Source organism: Diospyros lotus, chromosome 2, assembly GCF_014633365.1.
Source record: "Diospyros lotus cultivar Yz01 chromosome 2, ASM1463336v1, whole genome shotgun sequence".
NCBI classification, from domain to species: Eukaryota; Viridiplantae; Streptophyta; class Magnoliopsida; order Ericales; family Ebenaceae; genus Diospyros; species Diospyros lotus.
Window position 1 is genome coordinate 28,913,059 of NC_068339.1, and position 23,527 is coordinate 28,936,585.

At 36.0% G+C, this 23,527-nt stretch overlaps 1 protein-coding gene across 4 annotated transcripts; it reads right to left on the bottom strand.

The window, feature by feature from the left end:
- Positions 1-7,506: 7,506 nt before the first annotated feature.
- Positions 7,507-12,238, bottom strand: LOC127795967 (heterogeneous nuclear ribonucleoprotein 1-like). 4 transcript variants are annotated; one of them, XM_052327962.1, is made up of 5 exons: positions 11,922-12,236; positions 11,682-11,824; positions 11,132-11,354; positions 8,948-10,121; positions 7,507-7,962 (listed from the first exon to the last, which is right to left on the bottom strand). In XM_052327962.1, the coding sequence occupies exons 3-5, from the start codon at positions 11,351-11,353 to the stop codon at positions 7,949-7,951; spliced, it is 1,410 nt and encodes a 469-aa protein (XP_052183922.1). In that variant the 5' UTR covers position 11,354; positions 11,682-11,824; positions 11,922-12,236; the 3' UTR covers positions 7,507-7,948. The 4 variants fall into 4 exon arrangements, with proteins under 4 accessions (XP_052183922.1, XP_052183923.1, XP_052183921.1 ...); XM_052327963.1 differs by having other exon boundaries at positions 11,132-11,375; positions 11,682-12,238; XM_052327961.1 differs by having other exon boundaries at positions 11,682-12,236.
- Positions 12,239-23,527: the final 11,289 nt, after the last annotated feature.

Sequence of the window (23,527 nt, forward strand, 5' to 3'; positions counted from 1 at the left end):
CTTTTCATCGACTTATTTGGTGCCCAATATAGATAATACTGAAATATCATCTTGTTCCCTACCTCCCACCCCACTATACTACGTACTGTTTGCTGCAATCATATCGCATGATAATTATTAAGAATCCACTTAATAAAGCAAGCTTAATTACTCGTACCCTATTCTCTCTGTGCACTCCAGATTCCATCACTCGGATATGTTGACAAACGTAGCTCAATGTTCGAGTGGCTTCGGGGTTAATGGGCATAATGGTGTTTGGTTGTCAATGAGGGATGGTGATTTGCATAATAACAAAAAAAAAAATAAAAAAATAATAATAATAAATAAAAAAATTAAAATAAACAAAAAGAGACAAAAGACTAGGCTAAGAGACTTGTTAGAGTCTTCTCGGCAAGGGAGAGTCTTCGAGAGACTCTCTTGCATTGGTCGTCTAAGCAAGGCTGGCCTGTGATGTTAGGGGCCTTATATTTAAAAATAAAATTACATGTAATAAATAGGAATAAATTTATTTTACTATATAAAAATATTCAAAAATTTTATAATAATAGTTTAAAATTCACAATATTTCACTTTAAATTTACTCTTCTAACATTTTTAGATGAAAAATCAACAATTAAACTATTACAATCAAATTATTCCATCATATGTCATTCAACCTTCCTTTGACCATTCCAATTAGCTCATATTAATATTATCTACGCCTTCCCATTTCCTGAGTTTCTTTAAGCATTCCTTAATTGTTTTATACCAATAAACAAGTATCATCAGCATCTAATGTAATAATGATTGCCTCAATCTCAACCTAATTAAAGATAAAAAGGCATGGGAATGATCAAGATTCAAGCTAATGCCCCTTAAAGTCTTTCTGAAACTCAATAATATAATTTACAACAAACTTGCACTCAATACTAAAGACAAAAGTTAAACCAAATAATGAGAAGGCTCTGGATTCAAGCTTGGCCAGTTCAGGCAAGGTACTTGTCACAAGACTAGCCCTAGATTCCAATTAAGAACCTTGTGATGGCTCCAAGTTCACCCACTTAGATCAGCCAACAACCCTCCAGGGTTAACTCACCAAACAAAGGAAAGCACACACAAAGAATACGGGAAAAATCTCAACCTTTTATTCAATCAAAGAATACAAAGGAAAATGGCTTGGGCTATGCTCTCTCTAACAAGCTACCAAAAACGCCCACAAAGCCACATATATATAGGCTATAGAAAATACAAGCGGTTATGCCCCATAACTGTTACTACTGAACTATAGGGCTACATGCACCACGTCCAGCAACCGTCTGTGGGCTGCATGGCCTGTCTGGCTGACACCTATCGCAACTGCCTCGGCCACTCTGCCCATGCATGGCCCCGCGTGGCCACGCATGGCCCTCGTGGGCGCGACTTGTGAGGACATGCTCCGCACATTACGAGATTGCTCGGGTCACGTCCCCACGTTACTGCAACCGCTCCCGATTGTTGGCCTTGCCTCTTGCCAAGGCGCATGGATCGTCCCCGTGTCTCGCACAACTTAGCCCACAAAGCTTGCCAGCGTACCCCCATCCTTCGGCCTACATGGCTACCCCGTGGCATCCGCACCACACCATCAGGTCTAACCCCATCTGTGCGCGCTAGCTATGCCAACTGTTACCTTGTGTGCAGGGGTCCCAGCCACAAGGCCTATTCTGCAGCACACTGCTGCATCAACATGCCTACTTGTTGCCACCATGGCACGGCAGCCCTGTGTTATCCAACACTTGAGCCTGCCACTCGCCCATCACCCGCCATGACACGCCACCCTCGTGCCATAATACTTCACCGGAGTCGGGTAAATTCCGGTGAGCTTGTCAAAGACATTACAGACCACCCCCACCAGAAGGTTCCAACGCCCTCGTCGGAAGTGAAGACAAGTACTACTATATGACGTCTTCAAACTGCCATAAGGTTGTATCTCTCTCCTAACTTTCTTCCCCCACTGGAGTTCCCTTCCATCTTACTAAGTATTGTACACGCTTATTCTTTTTGCTTGCCTCCAATGTGCGATGGTCTAGGATTGCCTCAATCTCTCGATCATGTTGCACCCGGATAGTTGGAGGGGCCTTCTTGGCTTGTACCCGACCAGGAGTGTTGTCCTTACAGTAAGGTTTCAGAAAACTCACATGAAAAGTTGGATGTATTTTGAGTCTTTCGGGTAGTAGTAATTTATACGCCACAACACCAACTCGCTGTGCCATCTCAAAAGGATCATCATACCTTGGAATCAACCCACAATGCACCTTCTTATTAGGCCGCATTTGATAACCAACTTTTTCCAAGGAAAAGACAAATTTTCCACCCAATTTCCATCTTGTGCATTGTTTGACAACTATTTTTTTCCAGGGAATTCATTTTCCCACTAATGGTCACGTGAGGGGATTTTCCTTCAAATCATGGAAATCAAATTCCTTGGGGGGGAGGAGATGGAATTTTCTTGGCAATTGAAAGCACGCAGCAACTTACCTTGACTGTTTGGCGATTTTCTTGCTTTTCTTGACTGCTTGGTTTAAGAAAAACAATTTTAATTTTGTAGTTTTATTTCTTTGAGAAAATAATTTAATTAATGTAAAATATGTTATTATTTTAATTTTTTTGTATAAGATTTAATATTTTTCAATACATTTTCACCATTGAATTCCATGGAAAATGTGTCATTTTTAATGAAAAATAATGCCTATCAAACACGAAATACCAGGAAAATGACCAAATTCTATGGAAAATATTATCAATCAAACACCAAAAGATAGAAAATAACATCATTTTTCAGGTAGAAAATTATACTAATCAAACAGCTTAAACTTCCAATCTCCAGGAATTCATTTTCCTTGCAATTCAATTCCCTAGAATTCATTTTTTTTTCACTCAAATTTCACTCTTGCAATCAAACGCACCCTTAGTGATTTGCTTCCAAATCTAGGGAGTAAGTTTCAGCCACACCTTATCCTTTACAACAAACTTTAAGGGTCGTCTCCCTTGATCCGTATACTTCTTCATGCGTCTAGCAGCATTGTTTAAGCTGTCTTATGCTTCCTCAAGCATGTCCTGCCTCTCCTTGGCAAACCGATATGCAGCTGGACACCGACTCGCTGCATCTGTTCTGGCCATTTCATGCGGTGTCAAGGGCTGCTAGCCCATTTCCAACTCAAATAGACTTTATCCCGTAGAAGAAGATTTATGCAAATTATAGCAGAATTGAGCAACATCTAGAAGACTCACCCAATTTCTCTGACTTGTTGCATAATGTCTAAGATATTCTTCCAACAATGCATTCACTCTTTCAGTCTGACCATCAGTTTGAGGATGGTTTGCTATTGAGAATTTCAACTCTGATCCCATCATGTTGAATAACGAAGTCCAGAATCTGCCTGTAAATCTTGCATCTCGGTTACTGACCACATATTCTGGCAACCCAAAATACTTGACCACATGCTTGAAGAAAAGCTCAACAATGATCTCGATCTTGGATGCTTTCTGTGTAGCCACAAACACTGCATACTTTGAGAACCGATCAACCACCACCATAATCATATCCTTCCCATCCACCTTGGGAAAGCCTATTATGAAGTCCATAGAAATCGACACCCACGATCGTTTAGGGACTGAAAAAAGCTGCAGCAAGCCTGCTTCACTTCTTCTCTCAGTCTTGTCTGCTGGCACACCATGCAGGTCTTGAGATAGGCCTCTATGTCACCATACATCTTGGGTCAGTAATAGCTGCGTGCAAGCAATGCCTTCATCCTTGTTGTTCCCGAATGACCCGCCCATGCCGTGTCATGGGTCTCACGCATCAGCAACTGCGGCAAACCTGCGCCATAAGGCACATACAGTTGGTCCCCTTTTGTATGCAACAAGTTGTTGTTAAGCCAATAGCGATGCACTGTGCCCTCCGCCACTTGCTGAACTAGCTTTTGATACTGATTGTCAGCCTTCGCCTACTCTTGAACCTGATCCAAGAACAGAGTATTGAAGCTACCCGATTGCTAGTACCTGCCTTGTGCTACCACACAAAATCATATTCCGACAAAAGTTGCTACCAACGAGCCTGCTTGGCAGTTAACTTTTTCTATTTTGAGAAGTACGTGTTGGCCACATTATCAGTACACATTGTAAATGCTATCCCCAGCAAATATACACGCCACAACTGCAAGCAGTGCACCACAGCAAGCATCTCTTTCTCATGTGCTGAGTATCGCTGCTCAACATCATTCAACTTCCGACTCTCAAATGCAACTGGATGCCTATCCTACATCAAGACGCCACCAATGGCCCTGTCAGAAGCATCAGTGTGTACCTCGAATGGTTAGTAACACCCCCTCTCCTAAAACTGCTCGAGAAGAAGTGCTACAGGGAAATAAAATAAAACTAACTGATAAACTGATATCTGATACCATAACTAAACATCTCAATCAACTGAGATAAAAATTCTGAGTCAACATAAACTGAAAACCAAAAACTCTGTCTAAGGGAAAATCCCTCAACTGAAATATAAACTAATACTAAACTGACAAACACTATAAATTAACAAACTCTCAGACATCTTTAGTCTTGAGCGGCTCCACGTACACACACTACTGACCACTGTTGCTAGGCCCCACATCTGGTACTCCCCCATTAGGACCTGGAATGGTGAAGAGTATAAGGTGAGCTACAAAGCTCAACAAGTAATAAGCTATAAAGAATATTGAAGTTGAATCGAAAAATATCGATACTGACAAATACTTATTGAGCTTGTACTGAGTATAATCACTGTCTGTTTGCATTCATAAAAATATAATGCACATAAACTGTAAACTAAATGCAGGTATGCAACTTTGGCTCATAGGCCTACGTAATCTGATAATACATACCTGTCTGATCTGAATCCTGCATAGATAAAAACTGTAAGCACATATTGTGGGCAATATGCCCTTAGCCCCCTAGTGGCCACTAGGCGAGCAACTCATAAATTGAGCTGAAATTGAAACTGAAACTAGTGGGATTCCCGTGGACAAGCCGCCTGGCGTGCATAATGCAATGCTATGCTCATATACATGCTAGCACACGATATGTAGTGCTTCATATAAAGTCATGCTAAATGGTCATACCACAATGTATGCACGTAATCTCACTGAATAATGCTAAACATGTCATAACAAATACTAACCATGTAATCTGACATTCAGTATATTGGAATACAAAGATTCTATGAATTATGAATTATGGTATGGGCCTGATTAACTTGTTATATTATGGCATATAAACTCATTACTGGAAGATATTGATTAAAGCTTGAATTAAACTATTCTAGAAGTTCAATTAGATTTCTGGAAAAGCTATCCGAATATCAGAAAGGATATCCTGATATGATGAAAGACATCCGGATATGAAGAAGGCTTATCTGGATACACTGACGCTCAAATAAGAAGTTGTTCGGATATGTTGGAATATATTCAGATAGAAACTAGGACATCCGGATATGATTATGGTCATCCGGATATCTCACTGATGCATTCGGATATAGCTAGAGATTATTCGAATGAAAAATTGAACTTTGGAGAGAGGCATCCGGATATGAAAGGAAGCATCCGGATATACTAGACCTATCCGAATGGAAGAAAGGGCATCCGGATATGAGCTATCCGGATGTACGAAAAACCATCCGAATATCATCGTGAGGAACTGGAACTCATCCGGATATGAATCAATACATCCGGATATTACTCTCAACAAGCACTAGACGCATTTGGATACGACTTGAGGTATCCGGATATTACTCACAAGCTTTATAAGACTAATCCAGATGTGAAATGAGGCATCCAGATATCCTTTGACTCATTCGGATGTGTAACGGCTGGGGTCCACATAACAAGTATTGTTTAGTTCAGATCGCAACTAATCCCCGATTTTGTCGCTCTGGGATTTAATCCCAAAATGCTCGTCACTATGTAGAACACCCTCCGTACTTATATGCCCAGTTCCCCCTCTTTACATGGCCAATGTGGGATTCGCCTAAGGTGCTTACACTCACCCCCCTTAGAGACTCAATGTCCTCGCTGAGATTTGCCCCACCATCGCGCTCAGAGGCTCGGGGGTTGGCTCTGATACCATTCTGTAACAGTCGGAGTCCACATAACAACGTATTGTTCGGTTCAGGTCGCAACCAATCCCCGATTTTGTCGCTTTGAGATTTAATCCCAAAACGCGCCTCACTATGTAGAACACCCTCCGCACTTATATGCGTAGTTCCCCCCCTTTGCATGGACGATGTGGGATTCGCCTAAGGTGCTTACACGTCATAAACTGAGCTAAAACTAAAACTGGTGGCCACCAGGGGGCTAGGGACATATTGCCCACAGTATGTGCTTACAATTTTTATGTATGGAGGATTCAGGTCAGACAGGTATGTTTTTACAATTATGTGGGCCCATATACCAAAGTTGCATACTTGCATTTAGTTTACAATTTATGTGCATTATATTTTTGTGAATGCAAACAGTCAATGATTATACTCAGTACAAGTTCAGCTAGTATCTTATCAGTATCGATATTCTTCGATTCAGCTTCAGTTATTCTTTCCAGCTTATTACTTGCTGAGCTTTGTAGCTTACCTTGTACTCTTCACCATTTCAAGTCATAGCGGGAGAGTACCAGATGTGGGGCCCAATAGCAATGGTCTATAATGTGTGTACGTGGAGTCGCTCAAGACAAAAGATGTTTAGGATTAGTTGGTGTTTTATCAGTTTAGGTTTATATTATATTTCAATTTAGAGATTTTCCCTTAGATGTAATTTATGATTTTCAGTTGATGTTGACTCAGAGTTTTTATTTCAGTTGATTGAGGTACTCTTTTATGGTATCAAATTTCAATTTATCAGTTAGTTTTATTTTAATTCTCGTAGCACCTCTTCTCGGACAGTTCTAGGAAAGAGGGTATTACAGTATTGTCAAACCAAATAATGAGAAGACTTTGGATTCAAGCCTGGCGAGTTTAGGCAAGGTAAGGTATCTTTTAACTATTTATAATTAGTTTGCTTTTATTGGCTTCCACTACAATAATGAGAGTGTGTGTGTGGTTACAGTTGTAAGCTTTAGTTATTGCATAGGGTGCAAGCTTGAAGTATTATTGTGATGAGAACTTTGCCTGATTCATGGCACATTGTGGATGTGAATTTGATTAACTTGTTCATAAATATATATAATATGGCTGCTCTGTCTGGGTCAAGTAGATGCTTCTTCTTGTTGCGCAAAAAAAAAAAAGACTGGATTTTGAATGATACTGAAAACACAAGCACTGCAAAATGCAAATGGGGTAATCTCCTCCATTTTTGTGTGGAAGGAGCTTGAAGGCTGGCTTGTGGATTAATCTTTAGTGATGCACAACTTTGGAAAGAACATCTCTGTTTGAAAAATGAATCATTTTCACTCTTGGGGGGCCAAAGACGAGCATCCCCATGAGAGTTTTCACACTGTAAAATCAGAAACACAGTACAAACAATCTGCAAACAGTAAAACCCAGAAAAAGGAAGGAATAAAATAACACACATGCTTGACAAAGGCACTAGCAAACTCTGCTGGATGGTAAAGCAGAAAGAACAGAAAAACAAAGAAGAAAAAAGAACCTCTGCGTTTTATGTATCCGACGCCAAAGATGCATGATACAGTAAGTTTTTTAGTACCTCATGCAATCTGATTTTACATCTCAATTCTTAAGAAAGAAACCCTATACTGAAATCCCAAGCTCGATTCCACCAAACCCAAACCGTCTTTTAAACTTCTTTCTCAAAGGTAAGTTTTATAGAACAGGTGTTCCAATCAGCTGTAGTTAAGTTTGCTATCAAACTGAACAATCTTTGCCAGAACTAGTATAAGAATGCACTGTCCGTATGGTTCACCTGATGTCCTTCACCGGTACACTTCTGAAATCCATACAATTATCATCCTAGGCAGCAATTCCTGGAGCAAATGATACCAAACCACACATAATAAATACAGTATAACATTCTAGAAGAATAATAATAAGAGTATCTATATGTATAGTCCTTTTGTTGTCACAAAATGCTGGTAATGCAACAGCAACCCATCTCCATTCTTCCTATTTTTTCAGGTCTAGTAACAAGTGATGCATCAAACTCAATACCAGTGGATCCATCTCAAATACAACCATTCCTAGTATGTACATTTCTTTGTACGAATCTTAACTAAAGACATGGAAAATGGTTCTCTTCATTCATTTTATGGTAAATACTTCAAAGCAAACTTCATGTGGAAGTTTATAAATCATACAGTACCCAACATCCTGCCTTCATCAAGGACCTATTTGTCAGGTAGCTTGAACTTAATTGCTAAAAGGGAATGCATACTTCACGTGAAAAAAACAAGTGAAATACTCAAACCTTATTACCAATATCTACCCTGTTTCCAGTTCTTTTTCTTTACCATATACCCTCCCAAAATAAACAAATTAGGATAAGCTTCTTGAGGATGAAAGAGAACTAAGCTATACATATTTTAGGTTTTAACCACACATAACAAAAATATTAACTAATGTATGCTCCAATCCTCAATTGTTGCACTAGATGAAGCCTTTTAGACAAGCCATATGTTCTAAGAACATTCTCAAACAAATAAAATTTATAGTAGATATAGCATTGGCATTGGAATCCCTATTCAGTGCCAATATCAATAAACTATACTGCTCCACATAATCTTGGCATCGCAGTACACAAAGTTTTCCACTGGATGATCTTAAGGTAAATATGGTCATGGCTCTACAATATGAAAAGGAGACTAAACAATCAATTTGCATGTAATAAGCAAAGTTTTACTGACATAGAATACCCTTTTCTCAGCTTTTTTTCCAAAAGTATGAAACTGAAGAAACACTTCAAAATGAAAATCAAAGAACAGAGAATAACAGAAAGGAAGAAGAACACCATACCTCTATTAGCTCTATTAGTAACAGTATACCCATCAATATATCCAGTTGAGTTTTTGGGTATAATGTCTGATGTCACTTTGCTATGCCCATTACCAAAAGCACCCGCGCTCTCCAACTCTGGAGATGATGACTGCCAAGTAAGATTGTCATAAAATGAACCACCTCCATAGAAGTTTCCCAAAGGTCCATCAAGACCATCACTTGATGATGTTGGGACAGTACTACTTTCACTGTTTTTTCGGTAATTCTCCACTCGTGACCTGAAACTATTGTCCGTGTTTAAGTTGCCACCGCTGTACATTGGATCCATGCCTCCAACTAGGCCAGAAATGTTGGAGGAACCCCAAATTGCTCCAATAGTGCCATAAGCATCAGCAAATTCTTTATTTCCACTTTCAGGCCCCCCAAAATCATTGTAGTTTGCAGAATTTGAATTATAGTTAGAAGTCCCATTCCCCCACATGTTCTGAGTTGCTGAACTTAAAATAGAACCAGTTCCACCACCATACTCAACAGGACTGCTATACCTGTTTGGGCTACTAGTATGGAAAGGGTTCAATCCACGCCCATAGCCAATAGCAGACCTGAAGTTTCCGCTTCCTCTGTAGCTTGGACTTAATCCAGGCTCAAAATTTAATCCCATCCCATAACCAGGAGAGTTAAATGGAAGATAACCACTCCGCCCAACTGTAACAGGATTGAATCTACCATCCAACCTCATTCCATATCCTCCAACTGAGCTTGGATTATATCCCTGAGTGTAGGCATTCAGGAAACTACTAACCCTACTCAGGCCATAGCCATATCCGGACAACTGGTTCCGACTTGGCCCTGGAGATAACTCCTTGGGGACAGCCCGCTTAACCTCAACCATTTTACCATTAAGTTCATGAAAGGTCTTGAGCAACACTTTGTCTACAGATTCTTCTGAATCAAATGTGATAAACCCAAATCCCCTAGGCCTTTGGGTCATGTGGTCATACATGACCACAACATCCGTGATTGTACCAAACTGATCAAAATACTTTTTGAAGTCATTCTCTGTGACTGTTGATGCTAAACCTCCCACAAAAATCTTTTTTGTACGAATAAGACCTGGTGACACCTGAAGGCTGCCATTGTTTCTGTTTATCATGTTTTGATCATCCCTCGGAACAGCTTTCTTTGCTTCAACCTGTGAACAAAAAGCCAGCTAATGATAATGAATATCTACTGGGTGCTAATTTAAAGAAAAAAAAATAGTCTATTGCATTTATGATTGAGACTTCTTTTATAGTTAATGTAAATGACAATTTTTCAAAAACAGGAGTTCAAAATTTTGACCAGTTTTTAAGTCATCTGTCATTTTCATTCTTCCCTATTGTATGCTAACAGGATTTTCAAAAATCAAGTAAAATTACCAGTTTTAAGTCATCTATTGCTATTATTCTTCCCCATCGTATGCTAACAGGATTTTCATAAATGAAGTTACTAGTCAGACAAGTTCTTCCCTTAGCAAAATTTACAACGAGAATTTGCTTTAAATTCCTCCCCCTTCCACGCTAATACTTCCCAAAGATATTTATGCAATTAGCAGTTCACCATTTATAGTCATTTACTAGTTGTGTGCCTTATGCTCTTTCAGAAATTCTCATCCCAAGCCAGTTGATTCCCAGAGGACCCAAGTTATTCCACTTGCCACCATTATTTTCCAACTAAATATTGCTCTTTGGTATGTTCTATCATCATATATATCCCCTTCAAATTTGATGTTCAGATTAATTATTTAATTACAGCAATTGTACTTGAAGTTGCCAGAAATAGTGTTTGATACTAAAAACTCTATAGTTTCATTTGATCTCCTCAGAATTATTCTTATGCTTTCTCTTGGCAATATGTTTTCATCACAGATGAGTTGTTCTCAGTTAATTATTACTAGTAGCTTAGCAGGCTTTCACCACTTGGCATCTATATAAAATGGATAATTTTTTGTTTCACCTAATGACAAGTAAACAAACAGTTAATCAGTTCTCTGGAAACTTCACCCACTCATAATTTTCGACTTAATTCTGATGCACTCCAAAACTCAATTAGTGTGGCATCATCACTCATAATTTTCAACTAGTGTAAGCAAAAGAATTATTGCAATATTCTGAGCAAAGTCAATAATTCCACACAAGAAGTTGTTTGAAATGTGTAACTTACAGTTCTACCATCTATCATGTGCTTCTCCTTGACCACTCTCTCTGCAACAGCAGGGTCAGCAAAGACGACAAACCCGAAACCACGAGCACGGCCTGTGTTCCGATCCTTCATTATCACAGCTTCAACTATGTCACCAAAAGTTTGGAAGTACTCTCTCAGACGGTCTTCATTTGTGTCCCAAGCAATCCCACCAATGAATAGTTTTCCAGGCTCCATTTCCATTCTGCACGGCAGAGTGTATTACCTACCATTAGGCCAACTACTTATAATTCCCATCGATTATAAGAATCCAAATGCAAATTGGCATAAGAAGAAAAAGTTAACTATGTATAGATACAGCAATTCACCATTTTCATAAGACCAAGTGCGCAACAAGAAAACAGTATAAACCAGATCTACGGAATGATGGGCAATTGAATAGAAACAGATGGATATATCAATCAATTCCCAAGTTATTGTATTTATCTGACAAAATAGAATCTAGTCATTATCCACGCAAAGCATCCAACATAAAGATATAATAATGTAGATTAAACAAGGAAAACTATACCTTCCCCACCCAGCCCAGGAAGGAATTCAGTGGAAAATTGGAGACTTTTATGATTAGCGAGAGAATGGGTAGTCTTGGAATCAATAGAAAAACATCAGATCTTTCACAGATCAATAAGCGATCAACAAAAGATCAAAGGATTCCTGGAAAACCCAGAAGAGAATTGAATTTGACTAGAAAAATGGGGAAAATATCAAAACGCAGAATTGAGTGGCGTAGAGCAAAGCAGCATAATTTTACCAACAGTAGAAGAAGACCCAGATGAGAGAAAGGAAGAGAATCTAAGATCTGAGGGGAGGCATAACATAAGAAAGAGCAGAGGGCGACAGGCCCTCACTTTTGCTCTCTGCTTGTTTGTTCTTCCAATTTACCGTTTGTTCCAATTAGCAAAGGAGGAGGAAATGATGCGTTTTTATCATCAAGTGGAGAGAGAGAGAGAGAGAGAGAGAGAGAGGGATGTGAAATGGGTAATAATATATGTAAGGTATATACGTAGAGAGAGAGAGAGAGAGAGCATTTGGCTATCCACTCCTGTCGTGTTAGAAAAGAGAAGCGGAGAAGATGGAAGGTGGTGACTTGCCCAGTCTCCAAATTTGAGATTTGAAATCAAATAACAAATTTACCCCCCACCCCTTTCTAATTTTGGCATCACCAAACTTTCCAATCTCTTTTTCTTCCTCTATATATTAATTAATTAATGATCATTTTGGTTGGTTCCTTTCGTTTTGTGTATCCTTTTGTTTCTGTTACTGTTAAGACATTGAGATTCAGCAGAGACGGGCTTCAATCGTTTCTCAAAAAGTTGATAAATTATTTTTTTTTATTATTATTGAATAATTTGTTTCAACACATCCAAGTGATATCTTGACAGGGACCCCCCCCCCCCCCCCCCCCATGAAAAGTGGGTAATTTTAGCCTGCCAACCTAACCATTACAACCAAGCAACCCTACAAAATCCATTGACCTCAAATTTGTGTGTATATATATATATATATATATATGTAGTCTCAAGCCCTCAAATCTAACTTCTACTTTCCAGTACCAAAATCTAATTTCTAATTTACAATTTTTGTACATAGCTTTTTGTTTACTATGTCTTGCTTAATGTGTGTTCTTTTAGTTCCTATATGTTTATTTCTTTAAGGGAAATGATGGGTAATCTCTCATTGGTCTTTGAAAAAGGTTTTGATTTATTTACATCTTTTTTTTTATATTCATTTATAACAAAATATTCAAAACAATACCCCAATTTTGTCCCTTTCTACTATTGTACCATACTATTAAAAAATTTGTTATCTTGTTCCTCGTGACAGCCAATGCTATAAGATAAGAAGGAAGATAATAATTTTTTAATTTATAGTATAATTATTGTATATGCCAAAATATTGATTTTCCTATATTAAGATAAACTAGTTAATTTTCAACTAATTAAACTTGTGGAAAAAATTAAATAAATCTTATATATATATATAATAAGATGATATTTTCAATTTAATAAATGCAGCCAAAAAAAAACAATTTAAGAATACAAATAAAATGGAACATGATTCCAATTGCTAGATTGAGCTATTCTTTTTTTCTTTTCTTTTTTAACCAAAAAAATAGAAAATTGACTTTAAAAATCTCGTAATTTATTAGTAACATAATTGGTCTTCTACTTAAACCCATATTTTTTACGGTACGAAATTATCTAAGCAACATATAGTATGAGACAACTTCAAACTTATGAGATGATATTTTTAAACTTTTACATTACTATATATAAATTACCCTTTAGTTTAATTACTTAAAGGTTCTTTTCTTGATATTGTAAAAATTCTAATTCCACCAATATATATATATATATAGCAACAAACTAGCTAGTTCATAAATATCTTTTTATTATCTTTTTTTACGTTCGTTACTTAAATAAATTAATTTACAAATAGTCGTTGATTGTTTCCTTTTTTCTCTCTAAATAAATTAAAAATAAAATGTCAAAAACATATAAAAACAAGATCAAGTGTGTCGAATGAAGTAAATTAACAGAAGTAAATTAATGACCCAAATCGATTCTTTCTTTTTTTTCCCTTTTTGCTCGGTAAAAAGAATATAGAACATTGTAAAATTACACCCAGACTAGATCCATCATAGGAGGAAGTTAATATGCAATTTGACCGATTGGTGATATGATTTTATTAAACTATGTTTTATCAATTAAACAATAAATTTTGATATATTATCAATAAGTTATATAGTTAAGATGTGGAACATTGTAACGTAATAAGTGACGGATCACGTTGCCCTAGAAATGGATAGTTAGGTGAGGCCAACTTCACAGTGTGCCCCATCTCCTTTCGGGTATCCTTAAAGACTAATTCAAAGAGGGTGATCCCAAATCAAGATAAGATAAACTAATGACTTCCTTCCATCTTGAAGTCTCAACTTTGTGCTATTGACATAACTTAAACTCATTCATCTCCAACTACATTAATTACTAATATATATATATATATATATATATATTTGGTGGTTTAACTTAGTGCCGACAAGAACCCTTTTGGTTCAGTCCACAACTAATTACATACCCATTCATCTTCTCAATAATTTCTCTTGTGGAACATATTGTTACATCACCATCTAACTGAGATTAACACTAGAGCTTATATTTATGGGATCATCAATTCCGTGGCATCATAATAAGCACTTCAATGTACTATATATATATATATTATGCTTGGCACTTCCATATATATAATAGTTAAAAGAATACTGTCCAACTCCCCTTAACATATAGCTCACTTGATCGGGTGATTAATACGTTGATCTCAATTTAGTGGATTACGAGTTTAATTATCCATCTACATAAGGGTTCAAAACTCTACTCATGATTTATTTCCTCTGACATAATCAAATACACGAACACCAAAAATCGTACAAGAACGATCATCTTAAGAGTACCATCTAACTCAATATGATAATTAAGTAAATAAATTATCAATTTCCATGTTAATGTTTAAGAAAAAAAAAACAAATCCTCTTTAATTAATGCTTGAACGTGATAATGAATTAATGCAACATATATCGTTAATTAATTAAGGTTTGATTTTTATAAGAAAACCCACCCACAACATGTACGAATATAAATATATATATATATATATGTATGTATGGTTGCTTCATGGGAAGGCAAGGCATGAAGCAGATGGTGCGGCTGTAAAAACATGACAGTTCAAACTCATGAGCAGGCAGGCAGCTCATTGGCCGGCCAACCCTTTTGCAAGTTGGTAGGCATGTTATGTTAAGCAGATGAAAAGGGACGTACGTACGGGATCATTAACATTAATTAATTAAATGACAGATATATATATATATAGAGAGAGACAGAGATAGATGGAGACGTGGATTCATATATAGATAAGATGGCTACTCTCCCAACCACTTTATGCAAACATGAGTAGTGAAAATAAACTATTTTCATTTGTGATCTCCTTTTTATACAAATAACTCAATCTAACCGATTCAATTTTTGCTTTGTAAACTATGTAAAATTGATTTTATTTTGTGAATTATTTGATTTTAGTTTTCTAACACACCAAAATCCAAATTGAGGAATTAATTCAAGTACAAACATGATTTACTAATGGCTATAATTCATGTTGTTGTTGCATCTTTTTGTATATTAGTTTTAATGATGAAAAATATATATTGGCTTAATCCCTAAGTTATGAGTTAAGGCTATGATTTTCAACATATATCAATTTCAATATCAAGTATTATTTTGTTCAAATGAAAACCAAAATATAGTTTCATATGAAGATTTGCAAAATCAAGTGTTATGATTTAAAAAAATCTACTAAAGTGATTTTCAAAACTAATTTTGAAATCGTTGGTCAAAATATTCTAAGGCAAAAGACCAACTAGAACATATTTTTGAAAATATGTTCATTTTGAAAAACTATCTCCCGTTATTTTGATATCTAATATCCATTAATGCTAAAATAATTTTTAATAAATTTTTTATTAAATAAAAAATATATATTTTGGAGGTGGTAAAATTACAAAATCTTGAGTTTGTACTAAAACCCAAAATCTACTTTCTTATTATTTTGGATTTTGATTTTCTAGATATTTTTATTAAATCCAAATAAGGGATACTTTGTTATTTACATTTATGTATTAAAATAAATAAAAAGTAAAATATAAATAAAAGAAAATGTGGACATTTACTGTGGAATGTATACATGCTGTGAATTGTGTTTTCAAGCAAATCATTTTGAAACTCTGTCATGTTTCTATACATGTTTCGAAACCCCTTTGAAAAAGTTTTCAATGATTTCTGTGTATATTATTTCGAAACATCTACGTATTAGTATTTGTTTCAGGTTTTGAACTATGTTTCGAAACCTATATGTCATGTTTCGAAACCTCATTTTCAGAGAGGTATGTTTTGAAACACACACACATATATATATACCATGTTTCGAAACCTATTTGAGTTTAAGCAATATGTTTCGAAACCCATGATAGTATGTTTCGAAATCTATGTATCTGTCAAGCAGAGTATTTTAAAAATCCGAGATGCATATGTTTTGAATCAAGTTTTTAATGTTTCGAAATCTCCATTCTATGTTTCGAAACCTCTGACATTTTGTTAGTAGATTATTCAAAATCGAAATGCTTTTGCTTTGCATTTTAATTTTTATCTAAAATCTTCTCAAAACATTTTTTTAATGCATTCTCCATGATTTGCAAAAATTCAAATTCAAATTTGAAGTGAAGACCATTATTATATGTTAGTGGGAAATATATTATGTTTCCTACTCATTGTAGTCTCTAAGTGCAAGTACAGCTGGAAATGTTGTATGTTTCGAAACATGATGAGTATATTTCAAAACCTTAGTGTATTTCTGTGATGTTTCAAAACCTATTATGTATGTTTCGAAACCTACTTTTCTATCTTGTCTCTAACGGCTATAAACGATCGGATTTCTATCTTTTAGTATAAATAGCAGGTATTTGAAGATAAGAAGTGATCGATTGAGATTGATCAAGTAAGAACAAGTGAGCACACACTAGAGACACACACTCAAGCACAAGAGGTGATTAAAATGTTTGATTGAGCTTTCAAGAAGATCTACACACATCTTATTCTTGTGCATTGAAAGTGAGAAGGAGAAGCAAGCTAAAGCAAGAAGTTACATCCTCTCTAGCTCTCCTCATCTTAAGCCGGTACAAAGGTTTGTACATCCTCCGATAAGGCATTTATTGCTCATTGGGTTGTAATAAGATAAAACTCTATTTATCTTAATTGATGTAAGGTTTGAGTTGAGCCTAAAACTCACTTATTGTAAGGTTTGAGTAAAGCCTGTAAAAACTCACTTGGTGTAAGGTTTGAGTTAAGCCTGTAAAAACTCATTTGGTGCTAGGTTTGACTTAAGCTAGTAAAAATTCACTTTTTAAGGTTATAGGGTGAACCGTGGTAAAACCCTTGTTGTGGTGAACACTAGTAGAAAGTGATTGGGATTGAAAATCCTTCAAGTGGGTAAGCTTGAAGGTGGACTAGATGGAGTGCCAAACTACTGTACATCTTGTGTGCAAGTGTTCTTTAACTTTCTCTTATCATTATTGCCTATTGCACATGCTTTCATAAGTTTTGTTATCAACGTCTAAAATAGTTTTCTTGAGCATAAGTTTATACATACACATATAAAACATATATTTGACATACAAACATTTTTGGTATACTCTTACTTATGTAAATCATTTTTGCCAAAGATCATTAGTTTGAAATACAAGTCAAAGGATTTCGAATCAAGTAAAATAGTGAAGTAGATTTCAAAACATACATTTCATATTTCAAAACTTGCAAAACAGTGAGGTATATTTCGAAACATATATAGTAGGTTTCGAAACCTACTTAACAGAAAGTCTTATTTCGAAACACAACCTCTATATTTCGAAACCTAGTATTCTACCATCAACAAAGTTTTAAATTATCAAAAATTTATACAAATCCCAATTCACCCCCCTCTTGGGATATATTTACCATCATTAGGAAACAACACATGTATATAAAGACAATCTCATATGCATATTGTATGGTGTTGTTGTTGCCTTGTTAAAATACAATAATTAAAATTTGTATTGTGGGAGGAGCTCTCTAGAAGTCGGCAGAATCTGACGGAAGAACAAGGCTTGTCCAAGAGAAACTAGTAGCAATTGTAAAGTGGCTAGATTCGTTGTCCAAGAGAGTTGGGGTTTGTCTCAGAACAATTGTTCGAGGGAGTCTTCGTTGTTCAAGAGAGTTGAAATGTTCTCGCAATAAGCTTTTACTAAACAAAAAGCAATTATGTAACGACCTGTTAGTGAGTACGAGTGATATATTTTAGAATGAGACATTTATTTTATTATAGTAATAGTTTTTGATGAATTATATGTGATATTTTTAGGTGATGTGCAAGGAAGTGAAAAAGTCAAAAGGTTGACTTAAATGGGAGTGGGAGCCAAAACAAATCAAGGTATGTGATGAAATATTATTTGATGGGGTTTAACTAATGCCTAAGCTATTATGTGAATAAATTTTTTATTTGAATTATTATGAAATAAGGGCATTTAAGTAAAAAAAGAAGATATGTGAGTGTATATATATGTGTGGATAGCCTATTCTTGCATGAGGGAAAGGAATTGAAAGACAAAGGAAGAGAAGGGTAGGGGTGGCCGATCGAGAGAGAGCAATAAGGTAGGGTTTCCTCATTTTCTTTCTTTCTTGCTTGCTTGTGATCCAAAAGTGATGTGGGAGCTAGAGATATCCTCATCTTCTTCTTCTTTTTCTCTTCTTGCTAGTTTTTATTGAGCCAAGTTGCTCCAATCAACTTATTGTGTATTTTTTATGTTTAACAAAATATAATTTTAGTAAAACTATTTTTGGTATATTTAAATCCCCTAATGGAATTTTGATATGTCCTATGTTGGAAAGTATATTTTAAGTATTATAATATTTTGTGTATCAAAATGAACCAAGAAATATAAATATCTTGTAATGAGTTTATGTTATGTATTGTATTATCAAAGCAAATCTTTATTTTTCTGAAAATTTGGAAAGAGAGTTGACTCTCGATGAGGAACAGTCGACTGTAAGTCAAAATGGTAGTCGATTGTGTATGTGCATCAGTCGACATAGTTGAGCTTTGTTTATGCAGAGTCAATATAGTTGAGAGTGGGTTTTGGCCAGTCGACTGTTGGCCAATGAGAGTCGATTGTTTGTGAGAAGTCGATTGTGGGTTGAGCGAGAGTCGACTGTCGGCAGCAAGAGTCGACTATGGGTGTCGCGGAGTCGACTATCAGACTCCAATGGTCGGATTTTTGGAGCCGTTACAGGTTGTTTGGGAACTCCACTATATATATCTTGAAGAGATTTTTAGAGAAGACTAATGCTCTACCATTTTCTATCTTTCCGAAGCACACCCAAGCTCTCAAGCACTCAATCAAAGCAATCTAAGGCCCAAGAAGCTTCAAATATCTATCCATTAGAATCTCAAGGCAAAGAAAAAGTTTTCTTCTTGTTGGTAACTTGTATTATTTCATTTACCTTGTATATTGTTCTTGTATTGATATCCATTTTAGTGTAAGTGTGTTGGACATAGGATTGATTTATTTATATTGGATTGTGGTGTGGCATCCTAGAGCTTATTGTAATCTAGGTGTTGTTGTTGTATGGTTGTATTAGTTTTCGAGGTAAGCTAAGGGGAAAACCTCGGGGTGTACAAGTTTGCTAGGTGTTCTTGTGTGGAAACCTAATGATGGTTTTAGTGGAACCTCAAGTGTCGGTTTGACCTTGAGAGAGTGGAGTAGGTGTTGGAGACACCAAACCACTATATTTCTTGTGTTGATTATTGTGGTTGTTTGTGTATTTATATTGCTATCATTTCCAAATAATATATATATTTATAATAAGTGTATTTTGTGTATAAGAAAATCTCAAGAGTTTTAAGAGGGAAGAATCGATTCAATAAGTTTTTAATCACTCAATTCACCCCCCCCCCCTTTTGAGTGGTCATTGTGTATGTCAAGGGATCAACAATTTCACTTGTTGAGAGTGGGAAGTAAAGGTTTTTGGAAGCTTATTATCTCAATTAGAATCATCAAAAAGGGCCTTTTAAGGCAAGTTCTAATCTATCCTATCTCTTTAACACTTTTAATCAATGTTTTTGATGGATTCAAGCATAAAAATCTCATGTTTTCCTAAAAGTTTGCCTTTGTGAAAGGTTATGTAGAAACCTTTGTAAATCTCTTATGTTTCTTCTTTAACCTTGTTGGTCTCCCTTAGGTTTCAAAGTAGAGTTAGTTTTACCCTACAATCCTAAACGGAATAGAGCTTTTGGGTTAGGGGGTTGATTGTGTGAGCTTTCTATCAATTGGTTTGCATTTGGTATGTCTAGAAAGGGATTTTGTTCTTCCACCTGTCAACAAGTTGCAAAGCCTATCTATTGGAGGCTCGAGGCTGTTGATAGTTTTGTAACACCCCCTTTCCTAGATCTACTCGAGAAGAGATGCTACTGGAGATAATAAAATAAACTGACTGATAAACTGAAATCTGATACCAAAATGAACATCTCAATCAACTGAAATAAAACTCTGAGTCAATAACTGAAAACCATAAATTACATCTAAGGGAAAATCCCTAAACTGGAATATAAAATAAATCTAAACTGATCAAGCACTAACTAATAAACTAACAACTCCCAGACATCTTTAGTCTTGAGCGGCTCCACGTACACACACTACTGGACACTGCTGCTAGGCCCCACATCTGGTACTCCCCCACTAGGACCTGGAATGGTGAAGAGTACAAGATGAGCTACAAAGCTCAGCAAGTAATAAACTGGAAGGAATAACTGAAGCTGAATCGAAGAATATCGATACTGATAAAAATACTTACTGAACTTGTACTGAGAGATATAATAATCACTGGATGGCATTTATAAGATGTAATGCACATAACTGTAACTAAATGCAGGTATGCAACTTTGGCACGTAGGCCCACATAACTGTAATACATACCTGACTGATCTGAGTCCTGCAAACATAAAAACTGTAAGCACATACTTTGGGAAATATGCCCCTAGCTCCCTGGTCAACATTAGGCGAGCAACTCATAACTGAGATATAATTGAATTGATACTAGTGGGATCCCCGCAGACAAGCCGCCTGGCGCGCATAATGCAATGCTTATATAAATGCTGGCACACGATATGTAGTGCTCCACATAAAGTCATGCTCAATGCTCATACAAATATGTATGCACATAATCTCACAAAATAATGCTGATTATGTCATGATTAACTGCTAAACATGGTATATGATTTTTATCAACTATATTGAGATTCAAATATTCTGAAATTTCTGAGTATAGGCATGGCATATTGGATTTTATCATATCTTGGCATAAAAATTCAATATTTGAATAATTGAATATTTATATTAAATTTAAGACTTGAATCAAGAATTTATTGGAAGCCATTCGGATGCCATTTGATACTATTTGGATGATTGAGGAAGCAAAATGAAGCAATTTGAATAAAAAAGCAACCTATTCGAATGAAAAAAAAACGGATTTCAGCAAGCTCATTCGAATGGCAGAAAACTCATTCGAATGACAGAGACTCATTCGAATGACAGAAGGCTCATTCGAATGATAGATGATATTCAGAGGGCTATTCGGATCTGATCAGGGACTCATTCGAATGACTTACAAATTCATTCGAATGAATTTTGAAAATTTCCAACTTTTGAACTGGCAAAAAGCGACTCATTCGAATGCAACAGTAACTTTATTCGAATCAATTTATGGATCATTCGAATGACAAGAAGGCTCATTCGAATGCTAGACTATACAAAGTAACAGCTTACTCGCAACTTCAAGGACTCATTCGAATGACAAGAGACTCATTCGAATGACTGATACATTATAAGGGAAAAGCTTACGATAACACTGAAACTTATTCGGATGCTTTGGAACTCATTCGAATGACACAAGACTCATTCGAATGACTGGAATCTTATCAGACATAACTCACGAACAGAGATGATATCTTGATTTACAAACTTAACATTACTACACCATTCCGAAAGAAAACTTGAGAAAATAAATCCCAACTGATTCCAAACAAACTTGAGAATGATTCAACAACAATATTGATGAGAATCGCTGAAAGAAATTATGCATGCCTGCTGTGAACTCACTGTACGCATGTAAATATATATATATATATATAACATGCACGGGAACTGATTCAATTCTGGAAATCTGATATCAAACTCAATCAAGACCTGTAAGAAAGGATTATAGGGGAAGGATACTTGCCTTATGATCTTCTTGATTGACTCAATAATCTCCCGAGAGCCTTCTATGCAAAGCTTGAACTCACTGTATATGCATGAAAAATATATACATACATACTGACTGTATTAATCTGAATTACACTAAGAATCTTGAATCAACTGAGGGTATCACTAAACTATAATCCCGTAAGAATGGATTACAGGGATGGGATACTTGCCTTAGACTCTCTGATCGAACCCTAACAATCGCCAAAAGAGACTCCTATGCAAGACTTTGAATCTGCTACTGCTTCTTGGCTCCTCTGTTCTTCACAATTTTTCTCTCTTTCAGCAGTGTGAAGAAACTAAGGCTAATGGTTTATATATACATATGCCTATAGGAAGCCCTAATGCCCTCTCCTTCTCCTAGTATATCCAGGAGACTCTAATCCCAATCCTCTCACGGATGGAATCACTAATCTCTTAATAACTCTTATTAACTAAAATAAATAAATAACAACTTCTTAAATGACCTTCAAGTCCTTGCATTTAATTTCAAAAATAAATAAATAATTAAATGCTATTTAAAAGCTATTTTCTCAATTAAAATCTCTAAATTGCCACATTGAAAATTAAATAAAAAATTCTCTTAATTAATTACTTCAACAATTAATTAACTAATTCTGAATAAATACTAGGCCCTCTAATGGGTCGTTACAAGTTTGTTTCGGGTGAGGCAACTGTCGATCGTTTCTATTGGTTCTTTTAAAGATGATTCAAGTCCCAACTTGGATTATTCTTATCAATTCTAAAACATGTTTAAATGTTCTTGGGGAGTGATTATGCATTCATTGGCATGGCATTTAGCAAGTTTGCATGTATGTGGGGCTTGGTTTGGAAGAAAATTTTGTAAGCGTGTCCTTATTTATGTGCTTTCTTATGGACGTTACATGGGTGGACTTAGGCATTGGGTGGGAGCATAATATCCTTAAGGGTATATGTACTCATGAGCATAACCCTAAGAATTAGCTTTCTGGCCCCAATAACTTTGTGGTTTGTGTTGTGGTTATGACCATGGGTGGGAGATAATTGTCCTCAAGGGTTGTGTGGCATGCAAGCCCAGCCATAAAAGTAAGTTTTATGTCCCCCAAGTGTTAGTTGTGTTGGTGGGTGTAGGACACGAAATGTCATGATGTTGTTTATGTTTATATCCACTCATGAGTTCTTATATGCATTCCATGGGCATGATTCATTGGCTTACTTTCTTCCACTACAAGAAAAGTAGTTTTTAGTAGCCACTTTTAGTGACGACCAAAAGATATTTGTCATAAATACAATTATTAGTGGCGATCATAAACTATTTGTCACTAAAAAAACATGTTTAGTGGCGGCCGAAAAAATTGGCCACTAAAGAGCTCATTATTTGTGACGGCCATGTGTGGCAGCCACTAAAAGTGGATTATTTGTGATGGACATGTGTGGCGGCCACTAAAAGTGGATTATTTCTAACAAAAAAATAAGATTATTTGTGAGGGTCAGTATAG

Excerpts from the sequence above, each read along its gene's own strand:
- LOC127795967 (XM_052327963.1), bottom strand. The coding sequence starts at position 11,353 with ATGGAAATGGAGCCTGGAAAACTATTCATTGGTGGGATTGCTTGGGAC. Across the intron at positions 10,122-11,131 it reads ACATGATAGATGGTAGAACT|GTTGAAGCAAAGAAAGCTGT; the intron begins GTAAGTTACACA and ends TTTTGTTCACAG.